Source organism: Cetorhinus maximus, chromosome 11 (genome assembly GCF_964194155.1).
Source record: "Cetorhinus maximus chromosome 11, sCetMax3.hap1.1, whole genome shotgun sequence".
NCBI classification, from domain to species: Eukaryota; Metazoa; Chordata; class Chondrichthyes; order Lamniformes; family Cetorhinidae; genus Cetorhinus; species Cetorhinus maximus.
Window position 1 is genome coordinate 96,633,890 of NC_135889.1, and position 26,444 is coordinate 96,660,333.

At 41.9% G+C, this 26,444-nt stretch overlaps 1 protein-coding gene across 1 annotated transcript in view; it reads right to left on the minus strand.

Annotated features, from left to right (window-relative positions):
- LOC144686788 (low-density lipoprotein receptor-related protein 1-like) overlaps positions 1-26,444 on the minus strand; it is a 1,926,687-nt gene that overhangs the window by 747,084 nt on the left and 1,153,159 nt on the right. The window contains exons 25-26 of the mRNA XM_078552493.1: positions 21,117-21,321; positions 579-743 (exon numbers count right to left, since the gene is read on the minus strand). Coding sequence (XP_078408619.1) covers positions 579-743; positions 21,117-21,321 — 370 coding nt within the window. The remainder of the gene's footprint in view (positions 1-578; positions 744-21,116; positions 21,322-26,444) is intronic.

Sequence of the window (26,444 nt, forward strand, 5' to 3'; positions counted from 1 at the left end):
GCGAAATATCTCAGTTTTGCTGTACTTCAGCTACCCTCTGACAGGCATCAATAAGATCTGCCCAGGGCTGGATCATAATTTTAACGGAGAAACTTTTCATCAGGCTTAAGGTTTTGGCATTGACTGCGGTCCACGCTGTTTGCAGGTTGGAAGATTGCTCCAGTTACAAAGAAATAGATTGTTCTAGCTGACGGGGGGGTAAAAAAAAGACAACTTTTCTATCTTTGGGGTTTTCCAAAGGTAGTAGAAAATGTTCACCCATTTTTTTTTAGACAAAGGCTGTGGGTGTGGATTGATGAAAGAACGATTGACTCCAAGATATCGTGGTTGATTTTCATTTCTATTGTAACTAAAAAGGTTCAAATCATTTTATAACAGTAAATTCTTAAGATAAGCCGCAAGTGAAGCTGCAGATTTTATTGATAATAGGTAACAGAAAAGAAGCATGTTTCTCAGAACAAAGCCAGAACAATTGTTAGGAGGGGTTAGCAATTGTAATGAGTAAAAAAAATAAATAATTACACACATATTTCAGACTCACAGTCAAACTTTTCAGATGAAAAAAGTATTAATCTTACATAGCATCAATCCAAACAATTCGGTTCTCAAGGTAATCCACTGTTAATCCATTAAGCCATCCGCCAGTCCCCAAAGCTCTGTAGATGGCCTTCCTTCCTGCTCCACTCATTGAAGCAGCCTCAATACGCGGGAAACTAGAATCCCAATCTGTCCAAAAGAGAATTCTAACCAAAAAAAGCCTTATGAATATTAACATTATTTCACAACATAATGCATGCACTTAGAACTTTTACATATAGCATTTCTTCATTATTCACTTTTAAAATTCTGAAGCTAAAATCTCATATCAATTGTGGATGTATACATATACACAGACTAGTTAATATGGTTTCTCATTGCTGTTGCTTTTCCTGGAATTGTCTATTTTGTTGTCATTTTGTAATTCTATCCATATTTCTATTTTTTCTTCACTTTTTTTCCTCTCCTTTTCATTGTAAGGTTCATATCGTATTCTCATGCTATTGGTATCTCTTTCTTTGCATCTGACTTTTCTTTCTCCCTTTCTCAATTAGCTTTTCTGTAAATCCCTTACTCCTGCCATCTCCTCCATCTTTTATATGGTCCTCAATCTTTCTTTATGGCTCTCACACATATTCTTTTCCTCAAACGTTCAATTTCAATTTTTATAGTGCAAGATGAACATTGGGCCTGAAGTGAGTGCTCTGATTGAACAAGAACAGACTGTCCAGGAGCCGCTGTGACGTGTGAAGTTAAGAGAAGAGATACATAAAATTGGGAGACAAGACTATTCTTGTACAAGTTAATAGGCATTTGAGGGAACTCCAATGAATATTATGAGAGGACTGACTGATATTGGGCTGTGAAAACAAAAACCCATGCATTTGGACAAGAAAATAATCTGTCTAATGGCTGAGTGCCTCCATTTGTTAATATACTTGTCTTAGTAGTTGAACTGGGCATGCAGCCAATAATGTTAACTCTAATGTGGAATTTCCAACATATTTCCTCAATGAACCTACTAAGATGACATTACAATCATTAATTCTCTTATTTAATATCAAGTGCATCGGCAAAGTCACACAGCAGTGATTAAAAAGAGATGAATGCACTTGTAGCATTGTAAAGTAATTTAATAGTTGGGTTAAAATACTATAATAAAGTTTTCAAGCTTCACTCTCAATATCACAGTTTGTGCTGCTATCTGGTACTGTCAGTTGTTCCCTTGTAAACACTCAAAAGCATCCAATTTTGTTTATTGTTTTGTAACCACTCCCAACCATGTATTTATCTCCTGCAAGGTTTGCCTTCTGTAATTTTTTTACATCAAGGGGAAAATGAGGCAGGTCATTAATAGTGATTGAGAACAAAGTTATACTATTCTAAAGAAGTATCTGACTGTGTATGACTGAAAGGAAATGCTCATACAATGGTACATTTAGCCATTCACCTTTTGTTTGCTTTATGTAACCACTGCTGGAAAATGTTATTGTTTTAGGACAAAAAAATTAAAGAAAAAATTTTCCCACCTATTTCCATTATTTTTAAATCTATACCTTTTATGCCCTTTTAGTCTTATTTCACCCCACCCCCACTAGAGCTATCTGTACCTTGCTTGTCTTCTTAATTAGCACATTGTTTTAGATAATATCACCACCTTCAACACCTCTTTGTACTTTTGTCTGTGACATCTTTTGGTTATCTCCTCCTATCACTGCTTGCTTGTCCCAACAACCCTCCCCCCTTCTCTCCGCGCGCCCACCGCCGCCCCCCCCCCCCCCACCCTTAAACCAGCTTATATTTCACCTCTCTCCTATTTTTACTTAGTTCTGTTGAAGGGTCATGAGGACTCGAAATGTCAACTGTACTCTTCTCCGCTGATGCTGCCAGACCTGCTGAGTTTTTCCAGGTATTTTTTATTTTTTGTTTTGGATTTCCAGCATCTGCAGTTTTTTTTGTTTTTATTATTGTTTCAGGAGTTGGCTTTAACATTTGAGTACATCTAGACCTTGCTCTCCTAGATGATTAGGTTGAAAAACACTTGGATGTGCATTTATTTTTTATCATTATTTCACCAACATGTACCTACATACTAATGCCAGTATTTGAGGTGAGTCCCACAGTGCAGTAATACGTGTAGATTGAATCCATTTGTGTGGATTGAGTGGGCCTGCTTTATTTATACGGCTGGCTTTCTGCACAGCAATGCCAAGGGTGCATTAAATAACATGTTTTCCTGAAATGCACACAGTTTGTGCATGGCTGCATGTTGAGACATAAATAGACACTCATAACTACAACATTTACACTGTATATTTATACCTCACTGCATTCAAACTGGAGCATAGCAAAGGTTAACATGACAATCAAAGGTGAAAAGAGATCAGCTGAATTCAAGTCCATTTTATTCTCCCATTAACATAATAAATAAATATTTAGTTTTACACCATTTCAGCTTTTTATGAACTGCTTCTTTCTAATACAGTCAATACTTATATCTTTCCCCCTTTTGCAGTATACGGTTCCGTCTCATCCTTCCTGATCTTATTACAAATTTAACAGTCAATAACTTCAATCTCGCACATCAACCCATAGTATTTACTCCAGCATTGATAGGAAAGCAACTTTGTAAACTTTGCCATATACTTCACTTGACTGTTTTTTTTTTCCTTGCCAGTTTTCTTTCTCTCACTTTCTGATGTTGTCAATCCTTTCTGAGGGTACAATGCCTCAGGTGCTAACAACCTTTTATTACCTCATTCAAGTGACCATTATGACTACATGAGCTTTGCAATGTATGTTGGCAGATGGGCAGCCTTATCGTATAATCTGATCATATATCCTCAATAAGTATAAAACACACATAATTTCACCAGGAATGACTGAATATTTCAGAAGTGGGAGCCTTGAATTTTCACCACCCTCACCCAAAGACACCGAGACAGATTATAGCACCTCTACTGCTTCCCCAGCTGAAATCGTAACAGGTTAGGGTTCAAACCTGGATCCACATTGTTTCTTAATTAATTCAATGGAATGCTTCCCATATTTTTAAATTGTTTCCCTCAAATAATTGTGAGAAGTGGATCTATGCCAAGGTTAAGCCATCCCTTCAAACTGAAGAATACTTCTAATTTGAAATGTTCAACTTTTTTTTAATGTTTCGGTAAACACAAATTATGAAGTAAAATATGACATTCCTCAGTACTAATGGTTTGTATCTGCATTTCAGTGTGGTCTTTTTTTTTTGCAATTTCTCTTTATTTTTGCCATATATTTAAGTAGTTTCAACAAACAACCATAGTGTTCCCGACAAATAAAAAGTAAGAAGAGAAATAGTGTTGACATTTACAAACTTCACATTTTCTAATTACATACTTGATGAAATTAAAATGCCTGGTTAGTTCCTAAAACTGCTCCTACCTGAAGGATCTATTGACAGGCAGCTCAATAGGAAAGCACTTGTGTATACTGTGATTAAGTACATTCCAACAGGATTTGCCTTTTCACCTATGATTCCAATGGCTCTTTCAGAATTACTATTGGATCTACTTGATGAACTCCTAACACTTTCCCACAATATTCTTCTCATTTCTATTTTAGTATTAGACAGGAATGACTTCCCAAGTAGTTCTGTGCAGAAGGATGTATTTCTCAGAGATGGAGAGCAAATCAGTGGGTTGCCACTGGAAGATCCTGCATAACTTGTAGCCAGTTACCAAGCAACACTGCTTTTGCCCTGGAAGTCATTTACATTATCAATCTCTTAGCCAGGGTATGAGGTCTGGAACATTGTGGAATTAAGAATAAAATATAATTAAAGATTTTTGTTAGAATGACAATGGAACATTTCTAGATTGATTTTGACATATCTCGAAAAGCTGGCTTTCATCTGAAAGATTGCTTATTGCATTCAGTGGATGATAATAGACTTTGACACTGTCTAGACAGCTAATAGAAATTTTCTATGTTTAATTTAGCAATCAGTCATGTACAGAATTATAACCTTTGCGGACAAATACCGCTTGCAGACTACATAGATAGTGATAACGTAGAATTGATCAATTAATAAAGACATTTGTTCAATTCTGACTAATTAGCTGTGGGTTATATTTCAGTTGGCTGATTTTGTAATTATGTTGTAGCTCACAGTTAATTAAAAGGCATTTTTAAATACTAACATATAACTATAGCCTGATTTCAAGCTGAGTACTTAGGTGGATTTTTTTTTTAATTGAAAGATTTGGCCAGAATACATTTTGAAAATATATTCAAATTAATTCAAATATACCTTTTCAGCAAGTACTTCAAATTTGGGTGAATTCAGTAAAAAAAATAATCAGCTTGGGAATTGGTTTGAGATATCCTGAGAATGTAAATGGTGCTATATAAATACAAATTATTTCTTCCAATGTTAAGTCTAGATGCATAGAAACTGAAATTCACCTACAAAAATATCTCTTTGGATAAAGTAACTTAATATTTCACAACTAGCTATAAGGAAGTATATTTGCGAGTTATATTTCGGTATTGCAACCCCATGAATATTAGGGCCCATGACTAAAGAAGATGCTGGATGTTTTGAATAATATAAAATCAAAATTAATTTCATTATCATGGAGGAGTACCTAGAAAATTATGGTATCTTAAGAAAAATATATTCAGCTCACTACATGTTCTGATTGAAACTCTGACCAAATAGATAGGTTTTGAAATAACAATACAGGCATCACTTTGATTTGTACATAAACACCTGGCTTCTCTGAATGATGGATGAAACCTTATTTAAATGGAGTTGCCTTGTCAAGTTTTAGTGATAGAATTATGAAGTAATTTCCACGCAGATGATAAACCCCAATAATCTATTCTGTTTAAATGCAACATCCCTACAAATTTAGTGTGCCAAAACTATAGCCCTGAGGCCACTTCTGGTTCTCAAACCATGATTATTTGTCCTTGAAGTCCAGACAACTAACTTCCTATTGCCATATTTCTTATGTGTTGTTATTTGTTTGAATATTGTGAACTGAGAGGTTTGAAAAAAGGCTGTGAATAATTTAGTGAAAAAAATCTTAAATCAGGACACCTAGGAGAGAAAAAAACATAATCATCAAGGCCAGTTTTAGGGCATGCACTTCATGGTGCATGATCACCCCAAGGCCTGTCCCACTGAGATAGGCAGTACACAAACATCATGCTGCCTCTCCAAGTCAATCATTTCAGTACAAAGCCCCCCATGGAATGCACTGCTGACTGGCTGCATGCTCAACAGGGGACCTAGTCAGCATGTGAGGCTAGCATGAGTTTCAGCTAGCCTGCACCTCTTAAAGACAGCATTTTCCTCTCAAAGGGAAGCTGTACTTGATGTACAGAAGTTGTTGCAGACTGTCTGTGGAAGACTTGGAGAGAAGCAAAATCACAGAAAATGGTGCAACAGGAAAGAGAGAGGACTTCCCAGGTTTTCTGATGTGACACTGGAGGCATTAGTCTCTGCAGTGGGAAGGAGGAGAGGTGCAATGTAGCTGCAGATGTACAGGGGGCCCTCAAGGCATACCCAGAGAAGGGAATGGGTACAGGTGGTCAGGGAGGTCAGGCCCCAAGAACCTGATAGCAGTGCCATAAGAAGTTTAATGATCTTACACAGGTAGGCAAGGTCACTGAATGCATCTTCAAATGCTATCTCCTGCTCACTGCACCCATCAACCTCTGACGCTGCTCACTGCACCACAGGCCCATCACCTATCAGCAATCTCAAGCAATCAAGGTTCATACCAAACACTTAGATACTCAGCCTTATCCTCACATACTCACCAATCTTTAACTCACAGCCATCTCTCACTGCTTCCACATACTTCCAGCTATTCATCTATGGCAGGCACATTACCCAAACACATTGCAGCAACCTCACTGACATTCTACCCTCTCTCTTGCAGGAGAAAGTGGCTCATAACCGCAGGGAGCTGAGCAGAACCAGTGAAGATAGGTATCGCCCGAGCCCTCTCAAGTAGATGGTTCGCTGCATTAGGGGGATGTTTGTGATTCTGAGGCCATTTGCATCCAGCATTGTAGAGAATATTCAGGATGACTGCATGTTCCTATCTTAAACTCCTTCTCAAATCCCACTTTATCCTCATCATGCTACTGAGAATCAAGTGCAGGCTGCAGATGGTGTGATCATGGTTTTCCACTTCTTCCTCTAGTTACCTCACTCCAACACTCTGCTTCTGAATTTCCACTTTCAGATACCCAAGAACTGCTGTCTGGCCAGCCACTGTAGCCTTGAAGAGCGTTAACCACACCTGACCTCTGTTGAAGAAGCACCATCATTTGATCTTCCACTTGCAGCCACCAGATCAGATACTGGCACGGTGTGAACCTTGAAGGCTATTATAGAGTTGGGATCAGCACATGGTGAATTACTAGGCAAGAGTGGGCTGCAGACAGGCCAGGGGAAAAGGATAGTACATGTAGCAATTCACTGGATGATGAGGTTGCAGATGGGTTCTGCTACAGGAACTCAGTTGCTGAATTTAATGGACTGGCCTACAGGAGATTGCTGACGGGCACGCACACTGGGGTGCTTGGTACCTTGGCAGGCCTGCCATACAGCCTCTTGTCACCGTCTTGGAGCATGGAGGAGTTCATATCCAACTGGGCAGAGGGCATCACACAGGGTTTGGTGCCCACCCTTTCTAGCCTGGAAGCAGTGGCCAACTGCATTGCAGCACCCATTGATTGACGTCTCAGCTTCCACTGCAGCACCAGCATCTGAGGGCTGCACAGTGTGAACAAAAACGCTCCACAAAGATGCATATTTTCATTTGCAGGCACTCACACTGCCCTTAAGGGTTATTATCATCATATTCTATTTGTGGGTTGGAAAGGATGAGCTTTGATAACATTAGAAATTGTAGGTACTCTTCCTGTTTATGTATTAATTTTAAATAATTTTCCAAATTATTCTCAAAAGTTAGGTTATTGCTTGGAGGGTTAATTTATTAGAGCAGAAGAGCCAGGATACCTACTCGCATTTGGTCAAATCATTACTTTCAAATTATTTTTGCAGTACAAGCGTAAAACATGTTATATTACAATATGGAAAGGAATTTGCAAGAAACAACAGTACCATTTCACTGTTTAGTCTCCTTTTTCTTCTTCACAATGAGCCTCTGTTATAATGCTCCATCCACTGCAGCTGTCCCCAATGCTTTTATTGGCCGTCCTGAGCTTGCTTTCTTCTTTTTTTTTAAACTCTAAGTCAATATACTTACTTTACACTTTTCCATAGAATCTTAAAATACATGATTGATGGCTTTGGATGAGATGTTGAAACCGACTCCGACTGCCCTTTCAAGTGGCTTTAAATAAACTGTGGTTACTTTTGAAATTTTGTTGGTCAACTGGTGGAGCAGTAGAAGATTCGTACTAATGTTTTCCATTATTATCAATGGAATGAAAATTAATCAGGTTCTACAGCGGTCAGGTGACCCACTCTGCCAGTTTACTGTCCAGGCATTGGAGTTGAGAAGTTCTCCCTCCGTATCACTATTCAGCGAGAGCATCATATCCTGCCCAACATTTAAAAGTCAACAAACATCAGCAAAGACTGCTTCATCGATCATCTATTTTATTGCTATTTTTCAGACCTCGCTGTGTGCAAATTGGCTGTCATGCTTACATTACAGCAGTGACTACACATCAAAAGTACTTCATTTGTCATGAAGCACTTGAGAACTGAAAGGCATGACATGAATAAAAGTTTTTTTTTTAATCTAATGTATTTAACATATGCGTCGAGCTTGGGGAAATAAGTACTTCAAATACAGGCATGGTGTGTATCACTTTGGAACCTTCATGGGGAGGATTTTCCCCTCGTCAGGTGGGCGTGGCGGGTGGGCCTGGGTACAGCCGCGCAACGGTCCACCGCCAGTGATCGAGCCCCGACCGCAATTTCACGCTGGCTGGACAATTAAAGGAATGCTCAGCGCTGCTTGGCTGGGGGAAGTGGGGGGGGGGAGGGGGGTGAGGAGGGCGAGTGTGGAAGTCATCGTAGGCACGGGGGGAGCGCACTGTGAAAGCTCCCTGAAGGCAGAGAACTGCCTCAGGCAGCTAAAGATTTACAACATTAAAGATAAAGATTTAAAAATTAAGGTAAACATGGCCCCTCATGTGGCTCTGTCACATGAGCAGGGGCATGTTAAAAATGAGATTTAAACATTTTTATTTTGTTTTGAATTAACATCAGAAACCTCACCCCGCCCGTGGATGAGGTTTCCTCATAAAGGCCGCTTGGCCTTTTTGCCCGCCCGTCAACCGTAAGGTTGGATGGGCAGGGAAAAATTCACTTTTATTAATATATTAATGGGCTTAAAAGCCTTCTTAATTGTCGGCGGGCATGCTGCTGACTCCCATGTGCACCTGCTTACCAAAATATCGCGCAAGTGCGGGATGACATTGGGACGCTTGCCCGACACCATCGCACGCTATTTCACGCTCATGCATATTGGGCGTGCGCCCGCCTGCCAGGGTGAAAATCCAGCCCTATGTTTATTACTCTTATTTTATTTGAAAATTTCAGCTTTTTTCATATTATTTTTCCCATATTTCTGTGTAAATATTTTATTTTCTAATTGGGGCCAACCCTTAAACCTCAATAGTTTTGTGCCTATTGTGGCCTTTCTCTGCTGTCCAGATTCAGCTTTTGCACTGTGACACTGGAGCGAATTCTAATGTTACAATAATGAAGCCACTTAAAACTTAGGACCAGTTTTATTACTGTAATATTAGGACATAAAATTATTGAAAGGTAATTCTAAGTAAAAGGCAGGAATTAAAAACTTGAAACATGCTCTCCTTATTCTCTTTTTAAAAAATTCTAGTTCATCTAACTTTTCTCCATTGTTTTCTCTTAAAAAATCTTTTTAAAAATGTTGACTTTTTCTCTATTGTTCCTCATGGTTTCTATTGCTCATTTAGAGTAATGGAAATGGGGAACAAGTCAATGGCTCATTCATCTTTAACAAGTCATGACAAAAAAGGGCTTGTCACCAAGACTGTGTGTAATATAGTTTTGGGAAATATCGGACTGTAGCTTTAAGAATAATCCTGTTTTGTAAGATCACATGATCTGTGTAAACCAATGTGTTAGCAGTGGGGGGGACCTCTACAAGAGAGTTCTTCTTTAGTTATGGAGTTTGATGCACACATGTAGTTGCTGCTGCTGCCTTGTAAATCAAGATAAATGTTTCCACTGAGAAAAGTTGTCAGAAGATCAACTCTATAACAAACATAGATTAATCTTCTTAGGTAATCCCTGGGGATCAAGGGTGACTTGCTTCCACTCCGGTTCGGTGGTTCCTGAGATGGCTGATAAGTCCAATGTGCGAACTGCAGACACTGCCAGGTGGGAGGCAGGTGGTGCTTGAAGGGTCGAGTAGGTGGGTTGTTTGGGGATATGTGTGCTCCCTCTGACCCCTCATTCCCAATGAAACTTCTTGATGTGTTCCGTGCCTTCCTGACATGGCCTTCTCAGTTTTGGTCGGTCGCAAGCCAGGATCTCCCATGAGTTGGCGGGTTATGTTTGATCTCTTAAAGGATGCTTTGAGAACATCTGTAAGCATTTCTGCTGTCCTTCTGGGAGTTTTCTGCCACGACCATGTTCTGAGCAGAGCAGCTTCTGGTGCTAAGCAGAGGAATGATGTGGCCCATCCAGCAGAGTTGGTTTTTGGGTCATTGGCGCCTTGATGCCGGACAAGCTGACTTAATCTTTGCTGCACAGCAAATTCAAGAAAAACACAAAGAACAGCGCCAACTGATGCACATGCCTATCTTGCCACCAGATTTGGAGAACCTTGCACTGTTCCGATAGGTCACTGCTGCCATGCTCTGACAGGTGAGACTCATGAGTTTTGCAGGCAGGTTTGTTCGCACTGGGTGCTGTGGGGCTCAGGCAGGGTTGCACTCTACCAGCAGAGACCAGCATGGGGACGGTGGAAGGGGGGTGGGGTGTGGAATATGCAGAGACATGAGGGTGAAAGGAATGGGGCGGGGGAAGGATGGCAGGCAGAGGGATGACCGGGGGATGGGGGGTTGGGGGGTGTGGGCGGGGATATTAGGAACATGGGAAGGAGGGGGGAGGGCAGGTGGCAGGTAGATTGAGGTGCGCCGTTCCCTTTCGCCTAGCCTCTGATGGATCCCATCTATGCCTACAGCGATGAAGTGCAGGTCCAAGCGCAAATCCAGGAGAACCTACTGGACCAAGGTCTCCAAGGCGGCGGCCACCATCCCCATGGAGATGTTGAGGCGCCACATGTTGGAGCTATGGCATAAGATGGAAAGTAGACAGACTCCTCCATCCTTCACTCCAGTCTGTTGACTGCCTCTTGCATCTTTTCATCTCTAGTGTGTGCACCACGGCTGTTTCCAAGGTTCATCATCTGACTCGGACTCAGCAGGTGTCAATTCTTCAGCACTCCTTTGAGTGCCAGATACTCCGACTGAAGTGAGGATGCGTCAGTGAGGTGTTCCCCAGAAAGTGACCCTGAGCCTAATCTAGATCTAGGACCCACCGAGGCGTGTGCCTCTGTGCTGATGCAGGGTGCAAGTGAACGCAGTGAGGGCTCTTCATTGACTGGATCCTCATCCGACTTGGGGCTGGGGCTGATAGTCTGGCTGGGCCTCTGTCTGGGCCTGCTTGTGCCTGTAAGAGAGAGGAGAGAGATTTAGTTCACGAGCAGGCACAATGCAGCATTGCCTGTCACTCACTGTGAATGTCAGGACGTGACCCACTAATGGAGAGCTCATCCGTAACGGGTTGCTGGGGTGGGAAACGATCTCGCCTTCGCATCAGGAGTGATCCCTGTCCTCCCCTGCGAATTCTGTTGCCTCCTCCTTGAGGTGAGTTAGTTCCTGGATGCCCGCCTTCCCTCGTCCCATCTGGGATCTCTTCCTCTTGTTGTGAGCCAACTTGGCCTGCATGAAGACAGATGGATGGAATGTGATGAGAAAGGATGGAGGAGAGGTTGGAAAGCATGCATGCCTGCTGTGTGCGCTGAGCCCTTTCCAGTAAGGGCTGAAGATGCTGTTTGTGCAGGATTATAGATGAGATGGTGATGATGTTAAAGTGAGACATTCAGTACTGGTGTCTCCTCCACTGATAGTGTGTGAGATTCCTGAGGAGTTTAACACTTTGAGTGCCTGATGCCATTATGAAAGTGTGCGTTTGGAGTGAGCAGAAGGAAGGCTTAACCTGGTGGAGCAGATTAGATCATTCACTTTCTTCTTGAACTGCAGGGCATTTCTTGTTTGGGCCCCAGTGGCACAGACCTTTTCTGCAACCCCCTCCCAGGCTGGCGAGGTGACATTGGTGGACTTCCTAGTTCCATCCTCAGGAAGAAGACGTCTCGGTGTTTGCGGATGGCATTGAGGAGAGTCACCAGGGAGTCATGGCTGAATCTGTGGGCGCATGGCTTCTTTCTCCTGGAGCCATCTCAGGATGTGCAGACCCCATAGCTGGGCTGCAGAGAGTGAATATGTGTGTTCGGGTGGTGTTTAAATATGACGCTTGGACATTTGACCCCATAAGGTGACGGCGGGCAGATGAATCAGTGTGTGCGCTGATTCGGAGAGTGGCTCACCAGTGCATAATTTAATGAGGTTCCAAGCGTACAATTGGGCACGAGAATCTGCCCTGCCGCCCAGCGGGAAATGCACCACTTATCCCGCCCGTCACCACACTTAGGGCAGAATCTTGCCCTTGGATGGCGGGCGGGCCCCACCGGCTCGGCAGCGGGTGGGCAGCCAACCCCTGCCACTGAAACGGGCCCTACTGCCATTTTAGTTGGGCGGGCCTTAGGCATCTCCGATGGGAAGTGCTAAGCGCTTCCTGTGCGGGGGGTGGGGGAGGAGGGATTCCACATCTGTCAAAGTGCACTCTTTCGCGCATGTGCGCGAAAGAGCACACTTTTCCCTGAGCCAAAGTCCTGCCTCAGGGAGACTACTGACTACTGGTAAAGTTTAAAAATAGAAACGTTAAAAAATTAACATGTCCCCCTCATGTGATAATGTCACATGAGATGGGACATGTTAATAAAGAACACATGAACTTTATTATTTTTGTACAAAATGGACATGAAAAATGAAGTTTCATCAATAATCTGGATCCCGCTGGGGCTCTTGGCCTGCCCGCCAGCCTTAAGGTTGGCCAGGCAGGTCTTTAAGTACTTTAATTAGCCTGTCAATGGGCTCAATTGGCCATTGACAGGTCGGCGGGCGGACAGCTGATTTCGCTTCAAAATACCCCACTTCAACAGAACTGGTGAAGAGTCATACGGACTCGAAACGTTAACTGTGTTCCTCTCCGCAGATGCTGTCAGACCTGCTGAGTTTTTCCAGGTATTTTCGTTTTTATTTGCTGAACATTGATTTGCCAGTGAACACAATCGCCAGATGCACATGAAAAAAAAATGTTTGGGTCACAGCATTAATCAAGAAAAAATCCATTCCTTTAACTTTTATGAAGACATTTTTGTTTCTCTTTATTCTTGTCCCAGTTTCTTTGTTGAAGTTACTTATCCATGACCATCCATGTCCTCCTATTCTTTTAGAGACCATCCACCAAGACTGTAGAGCAGTAAAATAAATGAGATAGGTTTAAAAATGAACTCTTTAATTGACAATGAGTCAATTGGGGTATTTTATGCATTTCTGATCATTCTGAGTTTCTTTTTTTTGGTGTGGATGTCTTGAACTCTGTCCTGCGATGACAGGGCCCATGACTATAATTATTGTAAGAAAGTCCATGTAGCAGACTAAGGAAAGGGATAAAAATAGTATGACAACCTCCACATAATCTGGTCGCTTCTAAGTTTCCATGGCAGTTCCTAGCATAAATTAAAGAAAGAGAACTGAATGCTTTCTCATATCTATATATTGCACGAACAGCATGCATCAAAGAATATTGGTCCAACTATTTGAAGTGTTATGTTTTAGATGTCATTGCAGACAGAGAATATAACAAAAACACAAATTAAACAAGTGATGAGCAACATTTTGTTGATTATACCTGGTGTTAAGTGCGTTATTTTTTAAGCAAGAGACATTCATTTTTTTCAACTTTCAAATACATATCCTAAGGAACTACTATAATTAATGGTGGACCAGATTATGGGGCGAAGTTGACCAGGTGTAGTCTTTATTTTCCCCTCTTTCCATAACTACTGTTGTGGGGCGTTGGTTACAGCTCATGTGGGTTTTAATGAAGCCTTCATAGTGTGAAGTTGGTTAACTGTAAGGCTTTATTAGCTATTAGAACTATTTATAAAGATGTAGTAGAGGCTACAAGCCAGGAATTGTCCCCATGCTTGGGTCTGCATGTGGCACTATCCAACATTGCACTGACTCCAAGGTGAGAGTCATGTGTTCTCTTACATCACTGTGTGGGTGGTTCTATACTCAGTCCACATTAACCCTACATGTGCCAAATCCTTATATCACACCTCCCCACAAAGACGTTATCCAATGTATTTAGTGTTATTCTAGTTTACTTCATGCCTTACACTGTTATAACAACATCATCAGTTATTACTACATTATTACTATTACTACATTATTACTATCCCACCTCAATCCTTCAAGTCCTTGAATTCAAAGGTTCAGGCAGCCTGGTGGCCTTATAACCCTTCTATATCTTGTCTGCACCACTGTCGGAGTAGTGGTAAGCTCTGTTGTTGCTGGTGCATTCTTTTGGTTTGGAGGTTCAGCTGGCATCTGGGTACCTCTTCATCCTTTCCTTCCATTCCTCCATGTTGAACTGCATTTAGTTCGTTCGGCTGTTGCATTGACCGGTGGTTGCTGCTACTCTAACTCGGTTCTTGCAGGGTGAACGACCATTGCGCTCATCTCTTTGTTGCTTCTTTCGCTTTTTCTGTCATCATATGGATCGTCTCAATGTCCCCTGTGGCTGAGGAAGAGCATTCCCATGTCGAGCAGGAGGTTTAGTAATACGCCCACCTCTGCTTTTTGCTGTTGGTAATGCACGGCTGCTATCTGGTTCCAGCAAGTCTTTCGGCTTTGGCATGTTGGCTGGGAGTTGCAGCGTGTGTTCAGTCGTTGTAGTGTTGACCTGCTGAAACGTGGTCAGAGCTAGAGATTGAGGCTCATCAGACTGCTGATCTCTCTCTTTTACATCCTGCACTGGAGGCATCATGGTCACCTCTTGGGTGGCTGGCTGGTCTGACCATTGAAGGTTTTCTGGCACCTGTAATGAGGATGGACAAACCTGCCCCGCAAAGGGAGAAGACAGTTCAGAGCTCAAGTCCCAGTTTAGAGTCTCTTTTTTGTTTGAGTGCTCAGGGACATGCAATTCTGGTTGCTTAACATCATCTGCCATTTTGAGGAGATCCAAGGCTACACAGGCATCCCTGCTCAGGAGAGAGAAAGGCTGATGACAAATGACACACATCAGCTCAAAGATCTGTTTGCTGCCATAGTTTAGTCGTTCTAGGATCATACCAATGAGTAGAAGATGGATTCCTCTGGGCCCATAGAGTGGTGTGTCTGTTGTCTGAAGCCAGAAGTATTTTAGCCATGGTTCTTTGTTCGGCAGGACTGTTACGCTGGCTCCTGTGTCTAATTAAAAATTTGTTAAATGGCCATTGACTGAAATGTCCACTTTCCAAAATGAGAAGCCAAGATCTTTGACCTCACCCAAAAAATATGGCTGGCTGTCTTCCGGGCTAGCAGGCTTGACATCATGGATAAAGAGATTTTGCCCTGCACAGCTTGCCATGGTGTCCAATCCTGTTGCACTGAAAGCACTGGGCTGAAATTGCAGGATACCGATCTCACCTGTGGGGGGCGCTTTGCCGCATAACATTGGCATGGTTGATTTACTGGCTGGTTTGGATATTGGTTTCCCTGGCCTGGAGTATTCCTGTGTCTTTGTTGTTTAACTAGCTGAACTATGGATTGGCCTCTGCATGATTTATTCTCTCCCCTTAAAATGGTCCCGTACTGATCAGAGTTCTGACTGTCTAACTCTCTGGATTGCCTTTTCCAGAGTTAGATCTTCCTTTGCTTGCAGGGTGTCAGAGAGTGTGCCATCTGCTACTCCTACCACTATTCTCTCTCTGATGAGTTCCGATTTTAAATCTCCATATTTCCAAACTTCTGCTATCCCGTACAGATCATTGATGAATGAATCAACAGGTTCTCCTGGGTATTGGGCTCTCCATTTATTCATATGTGATCCTTTTCTACGAATGCTAACTGGCTATTTGCTCATGTGAGGCCCTATTGCTAAATTCAATCCTGTGCTGGCCCAACATACGTATGAAATCAGTTCAAGGAAGTGAATTCCAGAACAATTGTTCCATTCCTCAGCGTCAACACCCTTCACCTTGATCAGTGTAGAAATTCACCCAAAGGCCTTAATGTTAAAAAGTGAAGCAATGAATTCTTATGGAAAATATCTTATAATTCAAATAATGAGCTGCCTAATCATGCAACTTGCACATTGGTTACAGCTGGAAAAAACATAAATGCAGGTCATCTGGACAAATTTCATGGTTTGCAAACAGAGTAATTTAAAACATTGTCACATGGGCAGCAACCTGACAGAACAGGTCGTCTGCCCATTTTAGAACAAGGTTACCACCCAACTAGTGCAATGGTGCATTCCTTTTATAAACTTTAGCCATCAAATGCAACAATAATTGACATAATCCTGATCATGTTTCACCCCATCTCCTGAAACAATCCAGTGAACTTGATGACAAAGAGATCCTACAAGCGTGTAATTTATCATTAACATTTTAGATCTTTCATTAATTCAAACCCAGGCTTTCAATATTTTACCCACACAGGAAAAATGTTGTCTGAAAAACACTCAATATTCATTGAAGTCCATTTTGCAATTATGGCATTTGCCTTTTAACACATTTTATGCATTTTTTTTACATCACTGATCACAGATTCTCAATCTACAACACAGTGGCGACAGTAACCCAATTCAAAATTACTTTCAAATTCTGCTGTAGAACTAAAGAAAATTCTTACTAAATAATCAATAATAAAAATAATTTTTTGCGGACATGGGCAGGAATTTTCCACCCCCCACCCTCCCCCCCCACCCCGTTGGCGTCGGGGGTCATGGCAGGCGTGAGCGGACAATATTGCGAGGAGGCCAAAAATCGGTTTTAGACCATCGTGAAACCAGTTTGCGATTGTCCACTTCGCCCGACAATGGCGGGCCACCTTTCCCATCGTCCAACATCGGGAACCTATTTTCAGTACATTTGCATCTCATCACCTTGCCTGCCTGCTGGAATCATCCTGCCACGTTGGATCATCCAGGCACGTCGGGGTGATTGCACCCCACCGTATTCCACAACTGAACATAAGCGACGTGCACCTGGCGAGCTGCACTTCATTCGGGACTTCGAGGTTTGTTTGCCTTCTTTGCTTCGGGCTCATCAGCGCCAGGTTTCTCAGGCAGCACCATATCATTTTTAGGGGGGCTCACAGGAAGGTCTCTACATATCAGACCGGCCATAAAGTGGGGGTGGGGGAGGTGGGTTTTTCAATGGCTGCAGGACTTGCTTGGGGAAGGGGCAGAAGTGGCCTTAGGCAAGGGAAGAGGCTGCAGGGATGGGGCTGTACTGGGGAAGGGGGGTATCACAGGGTGTGTCTGGGGTCACATGTTGATCTGTGCAAGTGGCCTCAAGAGGGTGAGGGCTGAGGAGGCAGTCTCCAGAGGAGGTGACGCCAGATGGAGATGTGAGGGTTTGTGTGAGAGAGTGAACGGCGATGTCCCTTGAGCTGGCAGTGAGCGAGATGCCAGTGAATATGTGATGGGCTTGAGTGTGTGAGTTTAGAGTGATGAGATGGTTGCCTTACCCTGGCACAGATGAGATCATTCAACCTCTTTCTGCACTGGATGGTGAACCTCTTGTGTGCAGTGTTGGCCCTGACCACCTCTGCCACCACCTCCCAAGCTGGAGTGGAGACATTGATGGGCCTCCTGCAGGGGTAGAGGACATTGCGGTGGCCCTCCATGGTGTCCAAAAGATGTTCCAGGGGCACATCAGAAAAACGATGGCCTGCAGTCCTCTTGCCTTTTGGGGCCATGTTTTCTGTGCAGCCGCCCTGGGCTGCAAGCACTGAGAGCCGTGTGCGCGGCTGCCGTTCAAATATGGCACCCGGCGTGAGGAAGTGGCGAGGTGAAGGCATGGCAGGTGAATTGGAGGAAGCCCACCAGTGCAACAGTGTGTTTTCCATGACTGCATAAATAATGAGGCGGGAAGGGGATGATATGGTGCGAAAACCCGCCATTGTGGCCGACAGGTAATACGTTGTTTTACACGCTCGCCACTGCACTTAGTGCAATTCTGGGGCGATTCCACCCATGGTGATGCACAGCCAAATGAAACAGATTCTTATCTCTCTGGGCTCAGTGATAGGAATGTCAGCAAGAAAAACATACACTTGTCACAAAGTTGCCACTGGCATCTCTAGGAACACCAAACTCAGAGTCACATCTAATTAACTCTTCCTTTCTGCCGCAATCACCAATAAAACTAGTTCTTCTGGCTGCCCCTTCCATGATCTAAAAGGTCCTCTCCCTTTCCACAAACACTAAAATACGTCCTGTATTATGCCCTGTTTAGGGAAGATAATCACCATCAACTAAGGTACTTTCAGTACATTTGCTCCTTTATGATCATTCAGCTTGACTATTTCTGGCAATCCTACATTCCTTCTTTTTCTCACTACTTCTACCCTCCTCTCCTGATCTTCCCTCTTCTGCCTTTTTTCTCTTTTCCCCTCCCATTCTGTTACTCTGTCCCTCCCTCCTGTTCTCTTTCCCAGTCCAAACCTATCCCTAGCTTCTAATTCTGTTTGATCTGATCAATGTATTTGATCTTGACTTTCTCTGTTCAATGGAAGATCAACTAATGGGTATAGGTGTGTGTACTTGATATATAATATACACCAAATATACATTTTTAGAGCATTCGTCAGATTCCAGATGTCATATTTCAAAGTACTAAAGAACCTGTAAACGTTGAGTGTTGAAAAGAAAAGGAATGCTATTTTTTTCTGATCTCAAACTGGAAATTTACAAGCACCTGGAAATTGGCATAAATTCCCTCACCAAAAACAATAAAACTCTGATTTATCACAGGAGTTAAATAGCTATCTATCAACCCACCCACCACAGTTGGAAGTAACTGGACAGTGGACTTAAAGGAACCAGCCAGAATTAGCAACTAAACATAACCATGGGCAGAAATGTTCGCTCAGCGGGTGCGCGCGTGCCCAGCCCGCTCGAGCATGAAACGTCACGTGTTGACGTCGGCCGAGTGTGCCGACATCAACGTGCAGTCCGGCAATAGTTCGTTCAGCGGGTGCGCGCCAGAGTTGGCAGCACGCCCGCCGACAATTAAAAGGCCTGTTGAGGCCATTACGTAATCAATTAAATTCAATTTTTCGCTGGCCGTCCAACCTAACGGCTGGTGGGCAGGCGAAAAGGCCAAACAGCCTTTTCATTTTTTTGGAAATCTCATCCACGGGTGGGGTGAGGTTTCCTAAAGCAAATAAAAATAAAATACAAACTTTGATTTTTCATAAATAGCACGTCCCATGAGGGGACATGTTTCATTACATTTTCTTTTTATATCGCTTCACCTCCCTGAGGCAGCTCTGTGCCTCAGGGTGATTATGAAGCGCTCACTCGCCTGCATATGTAAAGTTCGGGCTCGGCCCGCTCGCCCTCCTCCCCCAGCGCCCCCCGCCCCCCACCTCCCTGAACAGGCAGTGCTCAGCACTCAGCACTGCTGCTCGTGTTTCACGCTGGGCGGGCCTTAATTGGCCCGCTAGCGTGAAATCGCGGTTCGGTGCTGATCGCGGGCGGTAGTTGGCTTCCCGACCACCCTCGCCCACCCACGCCGAGCACCCCAGTCAAGAGCAAAATTCTGTGCCATGCTTCAAACTATGCATCACAACAACACAGGAGATTAATTATTATAGAATATGTATTGTGCAAATAATAATTGCCATAACTTCATGGAATTAATTTTTGAGCTTTTTAAGCTATTTGAAAGTTGATGTTTGAAAGTAGTTTGAAATAGAAGCTATGCTTAGTTATCATTTTATAAATAATTACTTAAAATCTATAGCACAGAACAGTCCATTCATTCCAAATGGTTGTATTCCTCAGAAGTTTCCTCACACTCAAATTATCTATTGCCACCTCACCCTTATATTCTTCTATTCTATTCTCCCTATATGCATCAAAAAGTGAAAACCAGTACTTCATTTTCACTCTTTATGATGAAGACTTGTTATATAAAATATTAATTAACAATGTCATCAGCTGGACATATGTTTCATATATCCAGATAGAACTTTTTGAGAAGAACATTTTCGCTAAGGGCACTGGCTTACAGCAACAATTATATTGCATTTGCACAGAACACAAGCTGCTTTACAGAGATACAGGGTCCAAGGAGCTCTCAAAGACAGTGGCAAAGATAAGCCGGTTAAGCCCAGATTGAAACCAGAGAGAGGTTACGTTACCTAGCTCTTGGGTGTAAAAGATAGCGGATTTGAAGTCAGAGAGACTTTCACAAGGGCAACAGCCTTACCCTATCTCTTTTTTTTTTCTACAACATCTCTCATCAAAGCAGAGCTGTTTGTGATTTGAAAACCCACCTGAAGACCTGATTGTTGTAAACCAAGAGTTCTTAAGGGAGGATTCTGAATCAACACCACTGTCCCCAAGAGAAAAAAAAGTGAATCTGCCAGCCTCACCTGTAGACTGACTGCTCAAGTGAAAACTCCAAGTATCAATAGCTACTGTGGAAAGTGACCCTTCAGGTATAAACAGGCACCTGGATAATCCATGAATAATTGTTTTTCTGACCTCACTTGTTACTTGGCCAAGTTGGTATGATCTGATGCTCTGTAGAACTTTATCTCTTTTTCATGCTTGGGAGGGTTATCTGTGTGTTTCTTTGCATTAGTAGGTAGTTGGACATATTTGTACACATAAAACCTTCTGTTAATAATTTCTGCATTTTTGTCTGAGTGAGTGTTCGCAATTTAACAAACTCTTTACTTGTTAGCTTAAGGAATGTGGCTAGCTGAGCTACATACAGTTAAGCATATACATTGAATTGGCATTATCACCTCTCTTTTAAATTCAAATTGTGTTATAACCAACCCAGCAGTGGATAAAGAGAGGAGCCAGTTCACCTCTCCTAACTTGGTCATAACAATGACGTTAATAACTTGTCTTACTATTTTTAGTGATTTATGCACCCGATTTCTCAGATTGCATTGCTTCTCTGCCCCTTTTAGTTTCTTACCATATTATATTTTGCAAACAATTAATCTCTATTACCTTATCCTCCAGGACTCAAAAATGGCAGCTATGTTTTTTTATCTTGCTAATTAAAAGCTAAAAAACCTTTATTGCAGCAACATCCCTTTTTCCCTGTGTTTCACATGCAACATAAAAATGATGCAGTGAAGTACTTTATTTTCAGTTTTCTGTAAAACAAGATTTGCAAACTAACCCATATCGAGGATCCAAAGCTATGGCCCGTGGATACACCATAGAACCTGCGATTAAGGTAGTCCTCATTTTGCCATCCAGTTTTGCTACTTCAATCTGCTCCATTTTGCTGTCTATCCAGTAGATGTTTCCGGCAATCCAGTCCACAGCTAACCCTTCGGGAGTGTCTAGACCATGCTGTACAATGACTTCCACACTGCTTACAGCTGAAAAAACAACCACGTCATTCCTATAAACATCAAGGTTAGGTATATTTAATTTCTTCTCCAATAATAATTGGCATAATCATGTTCATCTTGTACAAAATCTACTGACTAATCTGGAAAAAAGTAACCCAAAATAATGAATCACATTTACATCACACAACTTTGCATGGCCAAACTGTTTGATATTTTATATATTTGTTGGATTCAAACGTGTTCATTTGCCACAGTTTGCCCATGCAGCAAAATGTTATCCAACAAACCCACAATGAATGGAAAACAAACTGGTTTGAAACTGACTGATCATTCTGTTTTCATTTTGGCATTTAGAAGATGTGAAGCAATACTTAATGCAGCAGCTTCTCTCTGGTTGGAAAAGCATTAAAACTTAAAAACAAGGAAAATAAATTTTAAAAACAAAAAGCTAAAAGCTACTGCGGATGCTGGAAATCCAAAACAAAAACAGAATTACCTGGAAAAACTCAGCAGGTCTGGCAGCATCGGTTAACTGATTTCTTCTCCGCCGATGCTGCCAGACCTGCTGAGTTTTTCCAGGTAATTCTGTTTTTGTTTTGAAAATAAATTTTACTTGAACACCCTAAGAATTAGTAGGCTGGTAGTTCAGCATTTGGTGCACTTAAAGGCACGAGAGTAACATTTCTACCCCATGTCATTCTGCTTCTGCTTGAGTTGTGTCGGCATTACAGACTAATATCGGTACTCCACCAACATTTATCTGGGTACTGCTACCTAAACCAGGCATGAAATGGTTGTCCAGATAATGAAAACTTTGAAATGGAAATGATCTAAAGCTGGGTGTTGAAAATTACAAATGATGGGGCTGTGACTATTTCCTTTGGCAGCTTGTTTCATTGTGGGATTGTCCATGGGAAGAAAGATTGTTGATACACTTTCTTAGGAACAAGTGATCTTTGTAGCTTGTGGGAGATGGCTACCTCATGTTGTGTCAATGCCAGAGGGCACCAGGTACTTGTTTTCTGGCAATTTCCACCAGCCATTCCATATTTTATAGAACACGCTGAGTCTATTTTTCTCCCTTCTTTGCTGCAGTGATTCCTATACTGAATCTTTGACCAAAGATGAGGCACTGGTGTATTTCCAATACTGATTTGTGCAGAATCGTGCAACATGCCTTTGGATCACTTCAACCTGGCCATATAAGGATCCCACATACAATTTGCATACTCCAAGATCGGATGAACAAAGGTTTGGTAAACTATAGCTAATATTTTTGATTCCTCCTCAGAAATCCAAGAACCCTGTTGGCTTTGGATATTATCTGCTAGACGTGGAACTTCCATTGAAGATTGTTTTTAAGATGCACCCTCAGGTATGCTTGTGTATCTACCTGTTGGAGAATTTGATTACAGAACTTAGGGTTATCTGTTGGTCAATCCTTTTTGTTGTTAATGCGCATGACATAACATCTTTTGGCATTGAATGCCATCTCCCATTGGTCCATTCATTCACTGCATGAATGGCTCCAAATCTCAACCCAGATATTTGCAGGGATACCCAAAAGAGTCTATGCATTTACCCAGAGGTAACACTAATAGGCTAACCACCTTATCCCTCCCCTTTGCCAATTAGTCTAGGTAAAATTGTATATTCTTCACCTTTTTAATATTTCTATACTAGTACCTGGTTTGTTCATACCTGTGCATCCATTGGAAAATATGCAAGAAAAGCAGATCAAAATAAGGGGAAAAGGTACATTTTAGTGGCGAAGTCTGATCAGGACATGGGAAAATCAAGCCCTATGAAATGCATAATCCCATTCTAACCTTTATTTCTGATGTTACATACTATATTATGTAAAATTAAAATTCTGTACAAAATTATGATTGAAGAGAGAAAACTTAATATTATATTTGTATCTAAATTCACTGGTGACAAGTTTGAAGCTACAACTACAAGGACTTTACCATATTGTATAACTTCAGAGTTGCCTTGTACTGTTTCTGATTTGCAAGATTTTTGCTTGCATCAAAATGAAGACTGAACTTAAATGGCTGATCTTTCAAAAAGACTTGCACTGAGTTTCAGTCTTTATCAATCAATTATACAGTTGGGTTGTTGAGTATTAAATCTTTTTGGCAGCAAAGAGTTAGATTTAAGTGAGGTAAAATCTCACCATGAGTTGAAGAAATGCCACCACAAAGTAACTCAGCAGTTAGTATCACCTGAGTAGAAAGGCTGCATTCAACACTGACTTATGTGTTTTCAGACAGCACAGCTTGGCATCCTCATTCTCATTTTGAACTGGCATCTTAGTTAGAAATAAGAATTGGTACAATCTAGAAAAAGCTACTAAGTCCTTCAAAACCTTTTTATTACATCTCGACTCCAGTCAACATCATCATGCCCCTTTTTGTTATTTCGTGAACCTACTTATACTTTTCACTCAATAGTCAACCTAGTAACTTAGCATACAAGTCTCTTACCTTCTGTTTAAAAGCAAAAAAAGTTAATTGCCCTTCTTACTCCTAATGCTCTAGTCCTTTAAATAAAAACGAAATAAAAATAAATACCCGGCAGGTCAGGTAGCATCCGTGGAGAGAAAAACAGAGTTAACATTTCAGGTTGATGACTTTTCATCAGGATATCGAGCTGAAACTTAACTATTTCTCTCTCCACTGATGCCGCCTGACCTGCTGAGTATTTCCAGCATTTTCTGTTTTACTTTCAGACCTTCAACATTGACAATGGGCAGAATTTTGCCCTTGATGGAAGGGCGGGCCCCACTGGCTCAGCGGCAGGCGGGCAGCCGATTGCCGCTGCCAAAACAGGCCCCGCCGCCATTTTCAGTGGGCAGGCCAAATAAGGCCCGCCCAGTGGGCCACACGATGGGAAGCGCTATGCACTTCCTGTGCAGGGGGGGAGGGATTCCCCAAATGTCAAAGTGCGCTCTTTCGCGCATGCGCACGAAAGAGCGCATAGCTCCCTAAGACTAAGTGCTGTCTCAGGGAGACCGTTGAAAGTTTTATAAACTTAAAAAATAGAAAAGTAAAAAAGTTATTAACATGTCCCCCTCATGTGACAATGTCACACGAGATGGGACATGTTAATAAATATCACATAAAGCTTATTAAAGTTTTTTAAAACAGACATGAAACCTCATCCCGCCAGTGGATGATGTTTCGTGTTTTTTCAGAAGCCCGCTGGGGCTCCTGGCTTGCCCGCCAGCCTTAAGGTTGGATGGGCAGGGCCTTTAATTGGCTTAATTATCCTGTCAGTGGTCTCAGTCGGCCACTGACAGGTCAGCGGGCAGACAGTGGATTTCGCTGTCCACTCTCCTTCCTAAATATTTAAATGGGGTATGATGATGTCCGGGGTTTCCCCCCAACGCCATCCCACATCATTTTCACATCGGCGAGTGGGCCCCGCCCCCAACTCGCCAATGGAAAACTTTTGGCCAGTATTTTCCTCTTGTGTTTGATTGTAATCTTTGACCTTTAGTCTTCTGGTATATTAATTCTACACTATAATGAACAATTATTTGTACAGATGCATTGATCAACTTTGTGGATTTAAACTCTGCAACCATCCAAAGTCAAACAAAACAAAGTAAATTAAGATGGGTTAACCCCACTTTGTAAGTTTAATGAATTCAGTATATGGATACCATATGCCATCAGTGGTTTACTAGAAAGGTTAAGATAGTATCAAACTTAAAGAAAAAGCATATAATTGTGCAAAGATAGGTGGAAGGTCAGAAGATTGGATAGAGGATAAGGAACAGCAAATGATGAGTAAAAGATTAATAAGGAGGGAAAAATTACAGTACAGGAGAGAAATAGCCAGAAATATAAAAACAAATAGTAAAAGCTTCTATAAATATTTTAAAAAGAAACGAGTTAACAAGGTGAGCATTGGTCCAATAGAAAGTGAGTCTGGAGAATTGATAATGGGAAACAAGGAAATGACAGATGAATTGAACAGGTATTTTGCATCAGTCTTCACTATAGAGGATACGAACAACATCCCAGAAGCAGTCATAAATCAGGAAATGGAAGGGAGGGAGGAACTCTGGAAAATTACAATCACCAGAGAAGCGGTACTGAGTAAATTATTGGAGCTGTGTGCTGACAAGTGCCCGGGTCTGATGGACTTTATCTTAGCGTCTTAAAAGAAGTGGCTAGTGAGATAGTTGATGCATTGGTTTTATTTTTTTCCAAAATTCCCAAGATTTGGGGAAGGTCCCATTAGATTGGAAGATAGCAAATGTAACTCCACTATTCAAAAAGGGAGGGAGGTAGAAAGCGAGAAACTATAGGCCAGTTAGCTTAACATCCATCACAGGGAAAATGTTAGAAGCCATTATTAAAGAAGCTATAGTAGGGCACTTGGATAAGTTCAAGATAATCAGGCAGAGTCAACATGGTTTTGTGAAAGGGAAATCATATTTAACCAATTTATTGGAGTCCTTTGAAGGATTCACATGTGCTGTGGATAAAGGGGAACAGGTGGATGTACTGCACTTAGATTTTCAGAAGGCATTTGATAAGGTGTCACATCAAAAGTTATTACGGAAAATAAAAGCTCATGTTATGAGGGTAATATATTGACATGTATAGAAGATTAGCTGGCTAACAGGAAGCAGAGAGTAGATATAAATGGGCCTTTTCAGATTGGCAAGATGTAATGAGTAGTGTGTTACAGGGATCAGTGCTGGGACCTCAACTGTTTACAATTTATATAAATGACTTAGATGAATGGATGGATGGGATGGTTGCCAAATTTACTGATGACACAAAGATAGGTAGGAAAGTAATTTGTGAAGAGGACATAAGAAGGCTACAAACAAATCTAGATAGGTTAAGTGAGTGGGCAAAGATCTGGCCCATCTGGAGTATAATGTGGGAAAACATGAAATTGTTCATTTTGGCAGGAAGAATAAAAGGGAGACTTATTATCTAAATGGTGAGAGATTGTAGATCTCTGAGATGCAGAGGGATCTGGGTGTCTTGGTGCATGAATCACAAAAGGCTAGTATGCAGGTACAGAAAGTAATTAGGAAAGCTAATAGAACATTATCATTTATTGCGAGGGGAATTGAATACAAGAGTAGAGAGGCTATGCTTCAGTTAAACAGAGCACTAGTG